We start from the raw sequence: 17,683 nt of genomic DNA, 5'->3' as shown, positions 1-17,683 counted from the left end.
CATGTAGTGCATCCCAATCAAGTTGTTATCAGAATGATGTGTAACTCTGATCCGTAGGGGAACCCCATATAGACCCTAAAGTATCAGCTGCCTGCTACTTAGTCACAATGATATGCAGCCGATACCCCCAGACGGAGAATTATACGTTGTTTACTTTTATTGTCGTTTTGTTAGATATATGACTAATTTAAATTTCCCGTTTTCTATGTCAAGTACATTCAGTGCATATTCTCGACTTCATGAATCTAAAGTTAATGTTAAAAGTAAAGTACTATCAAACTTGTTGAATTTTAAATAAACTTATTTATTTAAGATATTACTGTCTTTTTTTCTCATCTTATCGCATGTTCGATGACAAAATTCAAGTCGATTGTTGTCGGATTGTTGACAGTCAGCCCGGCAAAGCAAATTTTGGTGTGCACGTCGTTAATTATTTTAAATAATTTCAAGCATGAGTTCGATTGGAACAGGGGTGAGTTCCTCTAAGTGTAATGTTGGCATGTTAGTAGAAAATTTAGTTTGCTGGTATACTGCTAGATATTTATTATCAAAGGATGTTTTGTATAATTTACTTTAGCTACAATCTACATTGAGGGTAATTGAAGTTTAATACAGCTGTATCCAAATGCCTAAATTTTGTTGTTAGGTATCAGCTTTAACATTGAATTAGCTATTAATTGTTCTATTATTATCTATTAAGAGGTGGAGAGGGTTAAATTTACATTGTACAATGTTTTGAAGTAAGATAATAAGATTGGGCTTGTAACTGACTATGCCTATTCACTATTGTACCCATACCAGTACAATATTAGATAAAGTACCAATTGGACTATTGGTGTATATTGGTCTCTCTTATACTGGTGAGTTAAGTATCACCATTGTTGTACAAAAAACAAAACATAATTTAGTCAATCAATTTTACTATCGGTAGTAGGTTTTGGTATTTGTTTATGATAATGATGGCACAGGAATCTTGGAGGTTCTGGCCACAAATACAATATTGTCACCCACTCCTGTGTTAAACCGGTCTCACTAATTGCCGAACAAACCGAACAAAACTGAGGATAAAAACATAAGTTCTCTTTGATCATATTACATGGAAATCACACATTTAAAGAAAATAGTTCAAATAATGCAACCATATATATATAGAAGTGTGCATTTGAGCAAAACCCGTCCTTGTTTGGGTTTTGTTGATTTGTTCGGATTTTCTCGGTTTTGTTCAGTTTGTTCGGCAATTAGTGAGACCCTGTTAAACATGGCAAAATATGGTATTTTTTCAGAAGTGAACCATTGTAGTTTTATTACTAACGTTTCATCCGAAAAGGACTTCTACAGAGCGTGAAAATTGAATAATAATCTTGTAAATTATAATACATCAATGGAATATATGTTTTTCTTGGCAGAAATCAGTAACAGTAAAAGTTGCTAAGAGTAATACACAAGAAAAGAGCCACAGTAACTCCTGGGGATGCCATTTTTGTTTTGATGGATTCAGAGGTTGAAGACAACGACGATGATCTCGATTACCTCTAGAATTATAGATACTGCATTACTAAATATAGGTTAGATAGATTTGGTTAGAATAGACAAATTTATCACACTTTAATTTCTTTGACCTCTATATCTATCAAAACAAATATAGCAACTAACACATATATGTTTGTCTGTGTATAACGTTTAGCAATATTTTCTGTTATTGATTTCTGCCAAGAAATATGTATATATGTATTATAATTTACAAATTTATTATCTAATTTTCAGTTTTTTGGAAGTGTATATCTATGCAATATAGCATTAGAATATTAAATGTAATTTATCTGTTATTTACTCCAAATGCATTTAAAAAAAAAAATGGAAAGTAATGATCTCTGTTGTTCTGAACAATATTTCAGTGTTTTTGGCAGTGGTAAAATTTTGAAAATCTAGACCAGCATTTGCCAGTATCTGTCCAAATAGAATCAACTCAAATGTTAGGAAAATGGTCGCTGTTATGCAAACTTGCCTTACGTTGCCTTACGTTGATACTGGACGCAGGTCGCGTGACCTATATGTCCAGATCGGTGACCTTCGATTGGCCAGATGCAAAAATTACATCTTGGTCATCCTCCGGTATTTGGTCAATCAATATCTCCATTGTTATAGTTATTTGAGAAATTCAAGACAATATTTGTCAAGACTCATCCCATCCAAATTTAAAATAAAATTGAATAAAATCAAATAACCTAATTTAACCAGAAAAATTAATAGGAAGAGATATTAGCAGTGGTGCTATGATCCTAATTTATCCTAACCTTGAATGATATAACTGAGATGGTTTTGGATTTCTTTATTTTTTGTTATTTCATGTGTGAAAATATAACTTGAAGAAGTTAGAGCACTAAAATGTACGTTTCTAGCATTTTATAGTCTTGATTTTATCCATCTTAAAAATGCCTGATAGTAGACGAACTTTACAATGTCGTAGTTGCATTTTCCATCGCTAGGGCAACTGATGACATAACAACTGTTTACATTCTTCAACTTGGCCAGCATGTAATACGAGAGTGACTTCATATGGAGTGATGAAGATTTATCATTTTTGGATCCCCTCTGCATTTTAATGTGGTACCTATAATTTCATAGGCTGAAATGAATAACACCTGAACCTATAAGAAAGTCTGCATGGATGAATCATCTCCTGATCTATGCTAAGCTTCATATTTACAGGCAAAAGTTTCAAGGATTTGTGAATTACAAATTGTTTTTATCTGTGAAGATAGGCTTAGGCACTTACACTCTGGAAAGATGCAGAGTGTGGGGTGATCTAATAGAGGTGTTTAAGTGGATCAAAGGTTTTAACAAGAGTGATGCAAACAAGGTTGTCATATTGAGACAACAGGGTAGGACTCGCAGTAATGGATTTAAACTGGACAAATTTAGATTTAAGAAGGAAATAGGCAAGAATTGGTTTACTAATAGGGTGGTCAACAAATGGAACAGACTTAGTAACCATGTAATGAGTGCTGAAACTATCAGTTGTTTTAAGAAATGGTTAGACAACTTTATGGATGGGGATGACAGGTGGTAATAGACATGGAACTGCCTAGTGTAGGCCTTATGGTCTCTTGCAGTCTCCTTCATTCTTTTGTTCTTATGTACAATAAAACAGACCTATGTAGTGAAGAGAATAGAGAAATCATTTGACTGAAGGGAGAGGAAGGCTAGCAAAAGATGTACTCACAGATGTGTCTATAAAATGATCTGCCGTAGGTAGTGGTTGCTGTGGAGAAGGGAAGCCATCAGTCATGCCTGGCACTGTTACCATGGTCACTTTAACATTCCATCCCAATTTCACTGGTAGTGGTACGTGCAGAAGGTGAATATTCATCATAGGCACTTTGTAACACCTGAAAAAATGATTAGGTCTATATCAGTATGAATTCCTCCCTCCTGGTCGAGAATAATTAGGCTTAACTCCTGCTGGTGTGGTGGTTGTGGGGGGGGGATTCCACTTGTTTGAATCTAAAAAAAACAGACTTTAATTTGGTTGACTAATTGACAAGATGTGGTCATTGGCCTATTATGGAAGTCCCTGTTATTATGTTCATGCTTGTCACCCTGGTGGTGTGATCATATTCATAGGCCTACAGGCCTAGCTAACCTATGTCATGACTGTACTTCTAATCTGCTTAGGCCTAGCCCAAAAATTGTTAGTCAAGTCTAACCATGCTTGTTAAAGTTTGTCAGTGACAATGTAGATAACACAGGCCTACCTATACATATGATACAGACTGATACACATATGTCCAGGCATTGTCTTTTTTTAATAGCAGTGCTCCTTCAGTGATATTTACTTGCCAAATCTGGGGTCTTGTCGATGACAAAAATTGTCGGTGTCGCATCTTCTTTTAGAATGGGCTTCATGCTAATTCCTAGTGACTTGGCAAGGCCAGGGTCCCGATTGTACTTTTTTTTTTTTTTCCTCAAAATGTTTTGAACAGAGTTTCACTTTCAATCCAGGCTTCCATAACTCATGCCATCTGCACTGAATGATCCAGTCCTTTTTGCAAACAGGATCTTTCAGAAAAGAATAAAAATGTGGTCCATCCGCAGCAGAAAGTTTGGTGGAATCTCTGTTGCAATTTGTGATGACACATGAGATATGACAGATCACTGATCAAGTTGACAGTGCAGCATGGCATTTTATAGTGCATGCATATGGCATGCATCAGAATGTAAACAGTAGTATTGACATTGCAGCTGATAGAGCCTAATGAGAACAGCCGAAGATCCGCAAAGGAAAAGTTTGTCTGCTACCAATGTTTTCATAGGCTTTTTTTTTTGTATCACATTACATAATAATTAGGATTTATTTTTGCATTATTTGATCAAAAAGTGACTAAGCCATACATCTAGCAAATATTCATCACCTCTTTGAAAACCTTCTCAATTGACCTTTAAATAAGATATACAATACAGTCCCTAGACATCCTGTCATGAAAGATCATAGAGACTGACATCCACAGCAGACAAAACAAATGGCTAAAAAAGTTGATGGCCAGCAGAGTGCAGGGTATCCCAGAATAATCAACTATCAGGGATCAAATGGTTGTGCAGTGTCCCCCAAGGAACAGCACCATCACCTACGTGATTTAGTTTAGTTGCCAGAAACACCAAAATATAAATAGACAAATTAAAACGGTAGCTGAGAGAAGTCAGAATAGTGACTTCCCTTCAGAAGTTGAGACATTGCTTACCCCATGTAGCCATGAAACAAAGAATCATTGAACATCATATTGAATGGTCAACAGCAGTTCATTGTTCAATAAATCAATCTGTTGTCCCTGGTCTCTCTTATAGAAGACCCATGTTATGGTGATTGCATCCACTTCTGGACACCTTAGACATTTTCGGCTAATCATTGTGTGAGGAAATCCAGCAGTACAGAGTTTTGCAGGTCAAACACAGTAGCACTAGTTCCATTAATCAAAAGCCCAATAGTCCTAGGCCTCATTTATGATATATATATGTGATTCAGCCCACACCACAAGGATCTAGCTGTGGAAATTAACAATAAGGCACAGATTTACAACAAAAAAAAAGCTCATAAGAACCACACTTCACAATATAGTTCAGTATAAAGAAAATAAAGATACCCAACAAACTACATGAAGTGATGTATTAAGAAGAATGACTGGATACACTGAAACTACCCCAGTAGAACGAATACACTCAGAAATAAAAATTCTCTCCATAGAGCAGTACATGAAAATGAGAACTACACACTTCTATGCAAGAGCCCAGACCTCCCTCCACGTAACACAGTGCAACCATTTAAACAACAGAAAATACTACATTAGTAACATACTACTCAAACATCTATAAGAATCTATCACTTGAACCTGACAACACATCCATACAAAAAAACATAAACACACTCGAATCACAAAACAAGCACTCCAAACCAACTCCCAAACTTAATACTCCACCTGACTTCTGTCAGACATCTGCCTAACTATGAAATTTCTCCCATTGACAAGCACAGGCCACACAGGAATGACTGTGGTCAGGCCATAATCCAGGATTGAAACAGTACCAACACAGAATTAGATTATCCCAATTGCAATCACACAAAAATGCAGAACTTCTCATCCTACAGTGCACTACTTTAGCCTTACCCAGACAACAACACAGTCTCCCTTTTTTCCCCTTTTATAGAAAAATTGGTACATACCTGTAATGAACTGAAGTTTTTAGCTTTATTGTTCTCTTTCAGTATGATTTATCAGCCTCCCAGTTTTCTCCCGATGGCCGGGTGTTTCAAGTGGAGTATGCACACAAGGCAGTAGAAAACAGTGGGTAAGTGTCCTTAGTAAATCCAGCACATAAAATAAGGGGCTTCCTATGCTTATTTTTTTTTTTAAATTAGTTGATTTTTTTTAAGGAGGATTGTAGATTTTAGTTTTCAGCATCCATTTAGTCTTAACCTCTTCAATATGAGTCAAATATTTGCAGTGCACAGGTTGCCTGATGTATGATGATGTTTCACAATACGTGCATGACAAAATATAAAGTTATTGCTGTTATACTTATTCTCTTTCACCACAAATAAATATAACATTATAGAAAATATGATCAAGCCTGTTCACAGAATATGGGGGTTACTCAGCTACAACTACAAAATAAATGTAATCAGGAAACTGATGCTGGCATCTCGTATGCCCCACTCGCAGCTCATGACACATTAAGATATATATATTTTCAATCTGACCTATGTATAAATTCTAGTCTCCTAAAACTAATTGTTTTTTACCTTCCCATAGAACAGCAATTGGCCTCCGCTGCAAGGATGGTGTTGTTTTTGCTGTTGAGAAGATCATTACCTCCAAATTGCATGAACCAGGGGCCAACAAACGCATCTTCACAGTGGACACTCATGCTGGCATGGTAAGTCCTTGGACAAAACTTTGGGTGATTTCTTATGTCAGTTGAGGGTAATTTATTTTGTCTCCAGTAACTTCATCTTATTGAACAAGGTAGCAAATGTAGTCATTACCCTTCTACTGAGCATTTAACGAGAGAATGATGAATTTAGTTCAAATAAGGTAAAGTTAACAAACTTCAGGATAGTATCTAGCCATTCACCAATAGAACCTTGCATTTTATTAATTTTATTGTTGCTGTGGATGTGCTGTGTGTTGCTGCGTTGCTTCTGGCCCAGGAAGTGGGTGGGGGTTAGATATATCCCCTCATTCATGGCATGACTGGGATTGGTGGGTGAGGGGAATGGATGGGTGTGGGGTGAGTGAAGGTAAGTGCTTGCCTTAGCCGGCTACCTCCTTATAAGGATGAAAAGGCCTTTTGTATATAGATAGCTTATTTGTTTGATTATATATTTATGAATGTGCAAGATGTACAGTTATAATTTGTCTTGCTTTAGAATTAATATTTTTCTTTGCTTGTGTGAGGCTTTGTATGATGAATTCTTTGGTATTTTATATGTGATGATTGAATTGGGGCATTTTTTTTATATGGCTAGGTCTGTTCTCACAAGAGAATGGAGAGGGCAGTCACTTTGTAAGTGAAATGGCCTTGCTGTGGATGTGCTGTGTCTTGCTGCATTGCTTCTGACCTGGGCAGTGGGTGGGAGACAGGGATGACCCTTCATCCACGAGGAGCTAAGATGAGAGGGGGGGAAAGGGTGGTAGATGGGAGTGGAATGGGTAGGAAAGGGTGCATGCCTTTGATTTGGCTACCTCCCATATAAGGGGAAGAAGCCCATGGTATATAGATAAATAGATAGGTCTGTTCTCTGTTGCAATTGTTTTAGTGCTGGATGGTGACGTGGATGCAGCTGTACTAGTGTGGATCGTGCTTCATTTTAGAGTGATTTTAAGTAGGGCAAAAGCCTGGAGTAGTTTGATAGAGTCTAGAATTTGGTGGTTGGTGTTCAAATGCTTAATTTATCTAAACTTTTTTTGTATGTTGTCGTAGATGTCTGAGTAGTGCTGCTGCTTTTTCCCCCCCAGTTTATTTCAGTTCAGTTGGTTGAATTTGTGTGACATAGTAAGATAGGTAAGGTTGAAGGTTCTTGCATAGAATCGTCCTTATAATTTTTATGTCGGGTTCTATGAGGAGGATTTTAGTTTGTGTGTGGAAGTATTCTATTGGGATGGTTTTGGTGCATCTTTTTGTTATTTCCAGTGCTTTATTTTGTATAATATTTTGCAGAATAGATATGTTTGTTTTCCTGATGCTTGAGAATTGTGCTCTAGAGGCATAATCAAGTGTGGTTTTCAAGAACTGTTTGTTATGATGATGATATGGTTTTACGTCACAAATTCCTCACTGTTGAGAGGCTAGGATGGTACCCCATACAGAGGACAATGTACATACGTACATATACCAATGGCTTTTTCACCCTTACAAAGGGGGGTAGCCAAAAAGAAAAAAAGCATAGAAACCACTCCCACCCATTCCATTCCCTACATATTCCACTTCCCTCTACCCTCCTCCCTCCCTCGTATCTTGGCATCTCCTGGATGGACTTTGTAGCATGGAATTTAATGAACCTTTAATTTAATGCTCTTGGTTCAACTTGAACGCCATCCCTTTGACCTTCATTGCAAGTAATGATGTCCTAGCCTGCTTTGCCAGTAGGTTATGAGGAAATGATGCAGCCTGTTCTTTCTTGTCTACTCAGAAGATTTCTGAAGTTGAGGAGTTGGGGATGGGGGATAGGTTGTCAAAACATTAAGCAACTGGGTGTGGTTACTGGGCCATGCTGTGGAATTGCTGTGTCTTGTTGATTTGCCTTTGACATGAGCAGTGTGGAAGGGGACAGGGACAGCATATAGATTTTGGGTAGGTGTGGTGTGGGTTTGATTTGGCTAACCACATTATAAGAGGATAAAGGTCTTTTGGTATATGTATATATGTTATAGTAACAGTAGAGCTTGATTAGTTTTTGTGATGAGTAAATTTGAATAGTTTACATTGGAACATTTACCTGTTTTTTAATGACACCATTTTTTGTTTTCGATGCTGTTATTTTTCACATGAAATTTTAGATAAATTTTGTGTTTTGGTGATTTTTTAGTTGCATTTACAGGTTTATCATAAATTATGACACTGTTATGGGCGGATACAGGGATAACCTGTAGTCCGTGAGGAGCTAAGATGACAGGGAGGAAAGGGTGGTGGATGGGAGTGGGTACTTACCTTTTCCCCTGGTTACCTTCCTTGTAAGGAGAAGAAGAAGAAGAAAAAAAAAAAAAAACTTGGTATATTGATAGATCATGACATACATATACCAAAGGCTTTTTCCCCCTTACAAGGGAGGTAGTCAAAAAACAAAGGCATAAAAACCATTCCCACCCCTTCCATCCTTAATACACTCCACTCCCCTCCACCCTCTACCCTTCCTCTTATCTTGGCACCTCCTGGATGATGGGTCATCCCTGCATCTTGTCCACTGCTCTGGGTCAGAAGCAGTGTGGCAAGACAATAGATCATGACATTTTTGCTATTTTGTTTATATTCAGGCATGTGCTGGCCTTCTTGCTGATGCCAGGGCCATCGTGGAGGTGGGACGTATCGAAGCCTCAAACTACAGAGCCAGCTATGGTGTGCCCATCCCATGCAAGGTGAGTTTCTTTTTTTTTCCTCCAATGATAAACCAGTAAACAAAAATATGTTAATTGGTACTGTTACAGTAATGAGGAGGGGCACAGTAATGAGGAGGGGCCAACAACAGGTCCCTGCAAGGGATGTGGGATGGACATCTTTCTACCATCCATTTCATAATCTGTCAATACCCTTACCTTCATGTGTAGTTCTAGCCCAGCGTTTCTCAACCTTTTTATCCTTACATATCCTTTAAAATAAATTGCATGTCTCAAGGAACCCCTGCACAAAGAAACAAAACAAAACACATATACCATATCTTTCTCATTTTATTTTCATTGTAATAATAGGTTAGATAGGATGATGTCTATATTACATTATTACAATAACCAAGAATATGTCATGCAGATTTAATTATGTATATGAAATTAGATAAAAAATCAAAAGTGCATTAGCTTATCTCACTTGTTCTTGCGGAACCCTGAGGGACCTTTTGCGGAACCTTAGGGTTCCAGGGAACCCCAGTTGAGAAATGCTGTTCTAGCCCATGACACTTTCTCAGACCAAACCCATGAACTTTGTCTTGACTTTCTACTTCCTTCACCGTAGCATGGGACCTGTATCTAGTGACTACACTGATGAGACTGCACGATGGACAGCAGAATCATCTTTGCTCATATTTGGAAAATTTGATTGATACACTCTATTCATTTCCGTAGAACTAGAAGAGAAAAGGCAACTTGTGTGCATGAGAAGATATATAAAGTATTGAAAAGCAATCTGGCAAGAGTATTTAGAAGAAATAGGGAGAAAGAATACTTTGAAATAGATGCGTACCCATCCGTAGATAAAATGGTAAACAAAATAGCAGAGCTGGGTGTGTTCCTAGATGCGTTCCACTTTAGTTTGGCTGTGGTTAGTGATCCCAAACTGTTAAAGCAATATAAGTGCTGGTATAGTATGTGGCCTACCTTTTGGAGGTAGCCTACGAAATTTTTCATTGGTATAGTATGTGGCCTAATGGACTTTTATTACAGTGTGAACCTGTCTCTTAAACTTTAATAATTTGGGAGTGCTACCCATGGTCAAACTAAAGCGAAACGCATCTAGGAATGCACCAAGGAATGCGTCCAGCTCTGCAAAATAGCAACTACCATCCAGAGGGTAAACAAGAAACACATTCCCAGGAGGTAGCCACCTTAAAAAGAAATGGAATCAATTGAAAAAGAATTACAACTTAACAGAATAAGAAAAAAACAACTAAAACAATTGAAATGAAAAATCACAAATCTATCAAAACAACAAAGAAAATTGGGAAAAACTAACCAACAAAATAGACTGAAAAATAGATAATGGGAAAATGTAGAGAGCTGTAAAAAATGTAAAAAATCCAAAAGTAAATACACCCCTCCAAATCATGAAGGAGTTGGGTCAGTTTAGGGTAAAATACCACCACCAAAACAGCAATGCAACAACAAACATTGCATATAAAACATACCAAACTCTGAAATCCTTCCCCCAACCCCCCTCCTTCACCAATAAAGACATAGAGGGGACCATAAAACAATTAAAGGAACTCTCAAGCTGAAGGCCTGGATAGGATCTGGAACATCCACCACAAACACCTTGGCCAAACACCCCTAAGAGCCTTACATTGACATTATGAACTGCTGGGTACACAACAAAATAATAAAAATCTGGAAAAGTGCTCACATAATCTCTATTTCAAGACCAAACCAACCCCTCATGAAAACCCTGCAACATACAAACCAATCTCACTACTATCCACAATGTCTAAACTAATGGAGTGGCAAGTAGCAGCTATAATTAAATCTGAAGTACTTATTTGCACCAGCTAACTTGGATTCAGAGAATATCACTCTGTTGGTACACTGCTCACAAAAATCACACAAGCCCCACTGAACAGTTATAGTAGCTGTAGATACAGAGCAGGCTTTTGACATTTCCCCAAGGCAATTACTATCTAAAAATTCATTGATACAGACATAACAGGAAGCAAAACTACACATGGCTTCCTCTGCCTTCCTCCAGTCTTTTAGCACATTTCCATCCGTTAAACACTCTATATGACACCCATCTAATTTAAGTGCCATACCAGCTTTCATAACTTTTAGTAATCTTTGTAATTAATGTTTTCCTATAGTCTTGTGATTATCTTTTCCCATCAGTCATTTTCATCCATGCATCATCAGTAGCTTTATAATGGTGTGGGATCAAAGATGGGTACCTGAATGTGGTGGTCCTACAAGATGGATAGTGAAACTGTCCATTTTCACAAACCCATCAATAATTCCCTCTCCTCCATTAGGACCTGCAGCCTTGAGGGACCGACATTTGGTCTTCAGACTGAGCACAAGATCTCTCTTCATTAACTTCAACTTTATTTCTTACATTTTTCCACACAGGGGAGCTGACAACTGTTCTCTTCTTCTTACCACTTTTAGCTGGTGACAAAGAATCAGTCCCACATTGATACAACACAGGGAAAAATCCAAAGTTTCTTCCCAGAGAGATCTATGGGAGGTTCTAAGGACCATTGCCAGTCACTGTGGGTTTTCCATAAAGTGAAACTTGAGGCAACAATTGATTGATCAATTATAATATTATCATTGAATTTTCCTTCCCCCTACAGCTTTTAGCAGAGCGTGTCAGCACATACTTGCATGCTTACACTTTGTATTCTGCCGTTCGTCCATATGGCTGCTCAGTCATGATTGGTGCATATGATCAAGAAGGTGTCCAGCTGTATGTTGCAGACCCATCAGGAGCTTGTAATGTAAGTATATTGAGTGTAATCCGAGCATAGAAAAATAATTGAATTGTAGCACCAAATAATTTTACCATACAAGGAAGAAGGGGGTTTTAGTAATAGTTTAAGAGGGATCAGTGTGTCAAACATCATTGGCAAGGCATATGGGAAGGTACTGATTGAGAAGGTTAGAATAGGAACAAATGAAGTAGTTTGGCAAAAAACAGTATAATCATGTAATGGGAGGGGTTTTAGTTACAACATGCAGATGTTTTGTTGGGGTTGTTTTGGTGCATGTTGTTCTTAATTTTATAGTTTGTGGGGTGTCTTTTGTCTTGATTATTGGGAACCATGCTGTGTGGGCATAGTTGAATGTGGTTTTGAAGAACTGTTTGTGGTCTGATTAGTTTCTATCTGCCAACCAAAACCTGTTTCCAGCTGATCTTAGTATTATTTACTCTTTTGTTGATTTTCACTGTCAGGATCTTGATGTGGGGGCTTAAGGACATACATACATACATATACCAAGGCTTTTTTCCCCCTTACCAGGGGGGTAGCCAAAAAGGACAAGGCACAAAAACATTCCCACCCATTTCATCCCCGAAAATACTCCACACCCCTCCACCCTCCCTCCCATCTTAGCACCTCCTAGATGACGGGTCATCCCTGCACCCTGTCCACTGCCCTGGGTCAGAAGCAGTGTCACAGGACACAGCACATCCACAGCAAGGCCGCTTCATTAAATCGGCGACCCCCCCTCTCCGTACCCCCATATAAAGGAGAGGACGGGGAGAAATCCCTTTGGGCTGCGTCAAAAATTTTTGCTCACACACACTACCTCACCCCCATTCCCCTGTCCAATCCACCTCATGCATCACAACATTTTCCATATACAACCATTCTCCATTCACCCCTGTCTTCTGTCCTCTCCCATCCTTCCTCAACCGACATTCCCCTCCTCCCCAAAGCCCCCTTCACCCCATCCATCCATCTCATCCTAGGACGTCCCCTCATGTTCACTCCCTCCACATCTGCCTTCCATACCTCCTTTACTAGTCTTTCTTCACTCATTCTTTCCATGTGTCCAAACCATCCTAATACTCTTTCATCCACCCTATCTCCCAGCTCCCTTTCCACCCCTGTTCTCTTCCTCACTTCCTCATTTCTCACTCTATCTAGCCTAGTAACCCCCATCATACTTCTCAGACACTTCATCTCAAACACATTCAAGTTCCTTCTCTCTTCCTCTCTCATGTTCCATGTTGCTGCTCCATACAGTGCTGTTGGCACAATCACTCCTTCATACAGTCTCCTCTTAGCATCCATTCCCAGATTCCTATTCCTCATTACACTTTTTAAACCACCAAGGCATTTACTCGCTTCTCTCAATCTACATTCTACCTCCACCTTCACTCCACCTTTTCCTGCCACATTTGCACCCAAATATCTAAAACTATCCACTTCCTCCAGTTGCTCTCCCTTAATGCTCACTTCCAGATTACTGCCACTTTCACCCCTTGTACATCTCATCACCTTACTTTTACCCACATTTATCTTCAGCTTTCTTCTATCACACACTCTCCCAAACTCTGTCACCAGCTTCCTCAATCCCTCCTCCGATCCTGCCACAAGCGCAGTGTCGTCTGCAAACAACAGCTGGCTCACCTCCCACTTTTCTCCATTTTCCTTAACCATCTCCAATCCCTGACCCACTACCCTTGCATTCACCTCTTGCACCACCCCATCCATGTATAAGTTGAACAGCCAGGGTGACATAACACATCCCTGACGAAGTCCCACCTTTACCTCAAACCACTCACTCTCTCCATTTCTAATCCTGACACAAGCTCTACTACTCTCATTAAGGACATGCAAATATAAAAAGAAATGAGGTTCAGTGGAAAGATTCGACCATTCACATATATTATTGGATTGTTCTTTAATTCAAGATTGCCTTGGCTAAGCAGAGTTACTAATGATCACAGAGGGGAGGCCTCTGTTCTATATGGTCTCAGCCACTATTCTAGTTTAAGTTTAGGTATTCTTAGCAGGTATTATGGCATTATGTTGGGTGAGGTTATCTATATAGGTGGCACTTCAATGTAATGCTCTGGATCTGGTGTGTGGGAAATCCTGTCAAGAGACAAACCCCTAGAATATGATGATGCCTATGTAGGCGTCATGAGGCACGAGTGGGTATGTGGGGATGCTGGGGTCGGTGTCCTCATTATATTTTTGTAGTTGTAGCTGAGTACCCCCCGTATTCTGTGAACAGACTTTGTTACGTTTTCTGTAGTTATACATTCTTGGTGAAAGAAAACGAGCATAACCACAGTAATTCATTATGCATAAACATGGCAAAGGAAACATAGACTGGAAGTGAAGCATTTAATCCTGACAAATAAATGCTTCACTTCCAGTCCTCCATGTTTCCTTTGCTGTGTTTATGCAACTTTTTCACATGGGTAATTCATTATCTTGTAACATGCATATTGTGTTGCATCATTGTACATCAGGCAGCTTGATATGCACGTGAGTATTTGACCCATATTGAAGAGCAGAAGAGATTATTGCCCCTCGGGAGACTCAACTGCACAGTCTTTTGGTTGTAAAATTAATGTTGTTTTGGGTTACTCTGCACTCTGCCAGGTGAAGAGTTTGTTAGCCATTCATTGCCATTGTTGTTGTCATGATATTGTATGTTTGGGAACTTTATCAAATACCTTATTATGTCTATTACCACCATAATTGTTCTTTCTGGTGGTGCTTTCTTGTTAAATCCCTTTAGTAGTTTTTGGGTGATGTTTATGAAAAATGTGGTAGTAGAGCTCTTCTTTAAACAGTGTTGGTTTGGGGAGGTGGGCAGGTTAGTTATGTTGAAGAATGGACGATAAAATGAGTGGTAAGGTGGTGAGATAAACACCGAGAATTGTTGAAGTTTTAATTACGAGCAAAACATCAGTAATTAAAACTTCAACAATTCTCAGTGTTTATCTCACCACCCTACCACTCAGATTAGTTATGATTCTTTCTTTGATTAGTCTTCTTCCCATCAGCCTGAATATGGAGAACAGTAGAGATTGGTCTAGCATTTCTAGATAGTGACATGTACTAAGGTGTTAGGGACAATGAATAGATATTTAGACGGTTGTAGGGTGGGTGTATGGTTGACATGATCATTCTCCTTGTAAGGGGGGAAAAGGCCGATTGGTATATGTATGTTTGATATGTTCCCTGGGCATTGGGCAGGAGACAGGGATGACCTATCATCAGTGAGAAGCTAAGATGAGAGGGAAACAGTGGGTAGTGGATGGGAGTGGAATGGGTGGGAATAGAGGCTGGCTACCTCCCTTATAAGGAGATAGATGTTTGACATGTACTAAGGTCTACCATAGTGTTCTAAGATGGTCATTTTCTTTTTCTTGCTAAGATTAGGATTTTAATTTGTTGATGTGTTATTTTTAAGGATTGGGGTTACTAAAGTTGATAGTTTAAAATAAGGTTCCTTTCTTTTTGTTTCTACATTTTTTTCTCTCCCCAAACTACATCTTTATAATTTTTTTTTTTTTTTTTAACATTTTGATGTGTGTATGATGCATATAATTTTTCCTTTTATCAGGGATACTTTGGTTGTGCCGTAGGCAAAGCCAAACAAAATGCCAAGACAGAAATTGAAAAGCTCAAGCTTAAGGATCTTAAGTGCCGTGAACTGGTCAAAGAAGCAGCAAAGATGTAAGTAACATTTATTGCTTGCATGGATAAATAGAGGTTTTCTGCCTTCAAATGTGATTTGTAGTTGTGTATACCAAAGATGACAAGACTCAAGAACCAGAAATGTCTTAAGATGTGCCCCAGCAAGAGCTGTAGATGAGATGTTCAGAAAAATTGCAACAGAACAAATATATAAATATTTTTTTGTATGCAGGTATCAGTTAGAGAGGGGAGAGAGAGCTAAGATTAGAGGGTGGAAAGGGTGGTGGTGGATGGGAGTGGAATGGGTGGGAGTGGGTATGTGGATTTTGATATGGCTACCTCCCTTTTAAGGGGGAAAAAAGTCCTTGGTTTATAGATAGATATCAATCAATCACTTTGTTGCCCCTGGTCTCTTTCGTAAGAGACCTAGGGGCCACTGTATTGACCTACAAGGAATTCTAGGAAGAGGTATTGTGTTTTTGGATGGCTAAGGCCAGTGTAGGAAGAAGTGTTTGTCATTGTTGTTGTTGTCTTTACTTGGTTATTGCATCTGTGGTTAGGTCTGTTCTGTGTTGGTATAGTAGAACCTTAGTTGTAGGAGAGAGGCCAAACCTTAGTTCTCAAACATCTCACAAATCAAAGAAATAAATTCTTAGCAAAAAAGAGTTGAGAATTTTTTGGTTCAGTAGTTGATCAAGAATTTCTTGACCAACTTGAATGTAAAAAAAAGGAAAAATGGCAGTTACATTCAAGTTATTGTGGAAAATGTCACCCTGATATAGCTACAACCTGCAGATCAGTAGATTTGTTGTGGTCCTCAACCAAATCGGTTCTGGAGCAGTTTTCTAGAAGGGAGTGTGGTTGAGAACCGAGGTTCTTTGGTGTTTCTTTAAAGCTGGATGGCGTTCTGGACACAGATGAGCCATTGTGGTTATTGCTGAAAGCAGTAGTGAGAGGGGAGCTGTTGCCAGTGGTCAGCTCTCCATGTATGAAAAAGTGTAAGAGATACAGTAGAAGTTGATGGAAATAGATCTTGGGGCCCAGTCCAGAGATCAAGTGTCAGCCCCTCAGGGCTGCACTTCCTGATGGAGGCAAGGCAGTTGATGGGTTTGGAAAATGGTCAGCTTTGCTGTCCAGCAGATGATGATTGATATCTAAAATAATTTATGACAACAATTCCTTTCTCCTCATCATAACATTTTCTTCCTCTCTCCTTCCTCCTTCCCTCCCTCTCTCCCTCCCTCTCTCTTTCCCTTCTCCCCACTTTCTCTCTTCTCAATATGTGTATCTTTCTCTTCTTTCTTACATTTTATATTTAATACATATGGTCTATAGACATGTTTATTGTTTGACCCACAGTATTTACTTGGTTCACGACGAAGTGAAGGATCGTCACTTCGAGTTGGAGTTGTCTTGGGTGTGTGAGGAGAGTGGAGGACGCCACCAGCTGGTCCCGAAGGAGATCTTTGAAGAGGCAGAAAGACATGCCAAGGCGGCGCTAGAAGAGGACTCATCAGACGAAGATGAAGATATGTAGTCATGGAATAGTGTAATAGAATTTTTGTTTGTATCTTTTCTTAACATGTCTTGTTATGAAGTTTTAAATAATTTCTCATTCATGGGAGAGGATTTGGGGAAAATTGTGGAACCAGGAAAATTTCTCGGAAATATATAGAACTTTCTTAAGTCATATGAATCTGATATCATCTTGAATGTTTAAATAATTCATTGACAAAGATTGGTTGAATATAACATATTGTGGAAGTTTGCAGAGGCTGAGTGAAGACTGGAGATGGCAGCATGAAATTCTGGAGTATATGAGCTGTGAAATCACTTTTGTAAGCAATAGCATTAAAATATACAAGAGAATGAGTTATTTTATTCACTACCTAAGGTAGTTCCTTGCTCATAGGTTCAACCCCCAGAATGTGTGCATTTACCTAATTATATTTACATATATATACCAAAGGCTCTTTCCCCCCCTTACAAGGAAGGTAACCAAAAAACAAAGGCATAAAATCCACTCCCACCCATTCTATCCTCACATACTCCTATCCATTCCCTGTCCCTCCTTCTTATCTTGGCTCCTCCTGGATGCAATATTTTCAGTTA

General features: G+C 38.8%; 1 protein-coding gene across 1 annotated transcript; it reads left to right on the top strand.

Moving 5' to 3' along the window:
- Positions 1-361: 361 nt before the first annotated feature.
- On the top strand, positions 362-17,440 carry Prosalpha7 (proteasome alpha7 subunit). Its single transcript, XM_076202677.1, has 7 exons — positions 362-472; positions 5,759-5,841; positions 6,306-6,429; positions 9,027-9,128; positions 11,762-11,905; positions 15,498-15,610; positions 16,931-17,440. Exons 1-7 carry the CDS (start codon positions 452-454, stop codon positions 17,106-17,108), a joined length of 765 nt encoding a protein of 254 aa, XP_076058792.1. The 5' UTR covers positions 362-451; the 3' UTR covers positions 17,109-17,440.
- Positions 17,441-17,683: the final 243 nt, after the last annotated feature.

The sequence above is a fragment of the Oratosquilla oratoria genome, chromosome 19 (assembly GCF_046742065.1).
Source record: "Oratosquilla oratoria isolate Oo_2021 chromosome 19, ASM4674206v1, whole genome shotgun sequence".
In the NCBI taxonomy this organism is placed as follows: Eukaryota; Metazoa; Arthropoda; class Malacostraca; order Stomatopoda; family Squillidae; genus Oratosquilla; species Oratosquilla oratoria.
The sequence above is the reverse complement of the archived record's forward strand: the minus strand, read 5'-3'. Positions and strand labels throughout refer to the sequence as shown.

Coding starts and splice junctions, on each gene's coding strand:
- Prosalpha7 (XM_076202677.1), top strand. CDS start 452: ATGAGTTCGATTGGAACAGGG. Junction 473..5,758: donor TGAGTTCGATTGGAACAGGG/GTGAGTTCCTCT, acceptor GTTCTCTTTCAG/TATGATTTATCAGCCTCCCA. Junction 5,842..6,305: donor AAGGCAGTAGAAAACAGTGG/GTAAGTGTCCTT, acceptor ACCTTCCCATAG/AACAGCAATTGGCCTCCGCT.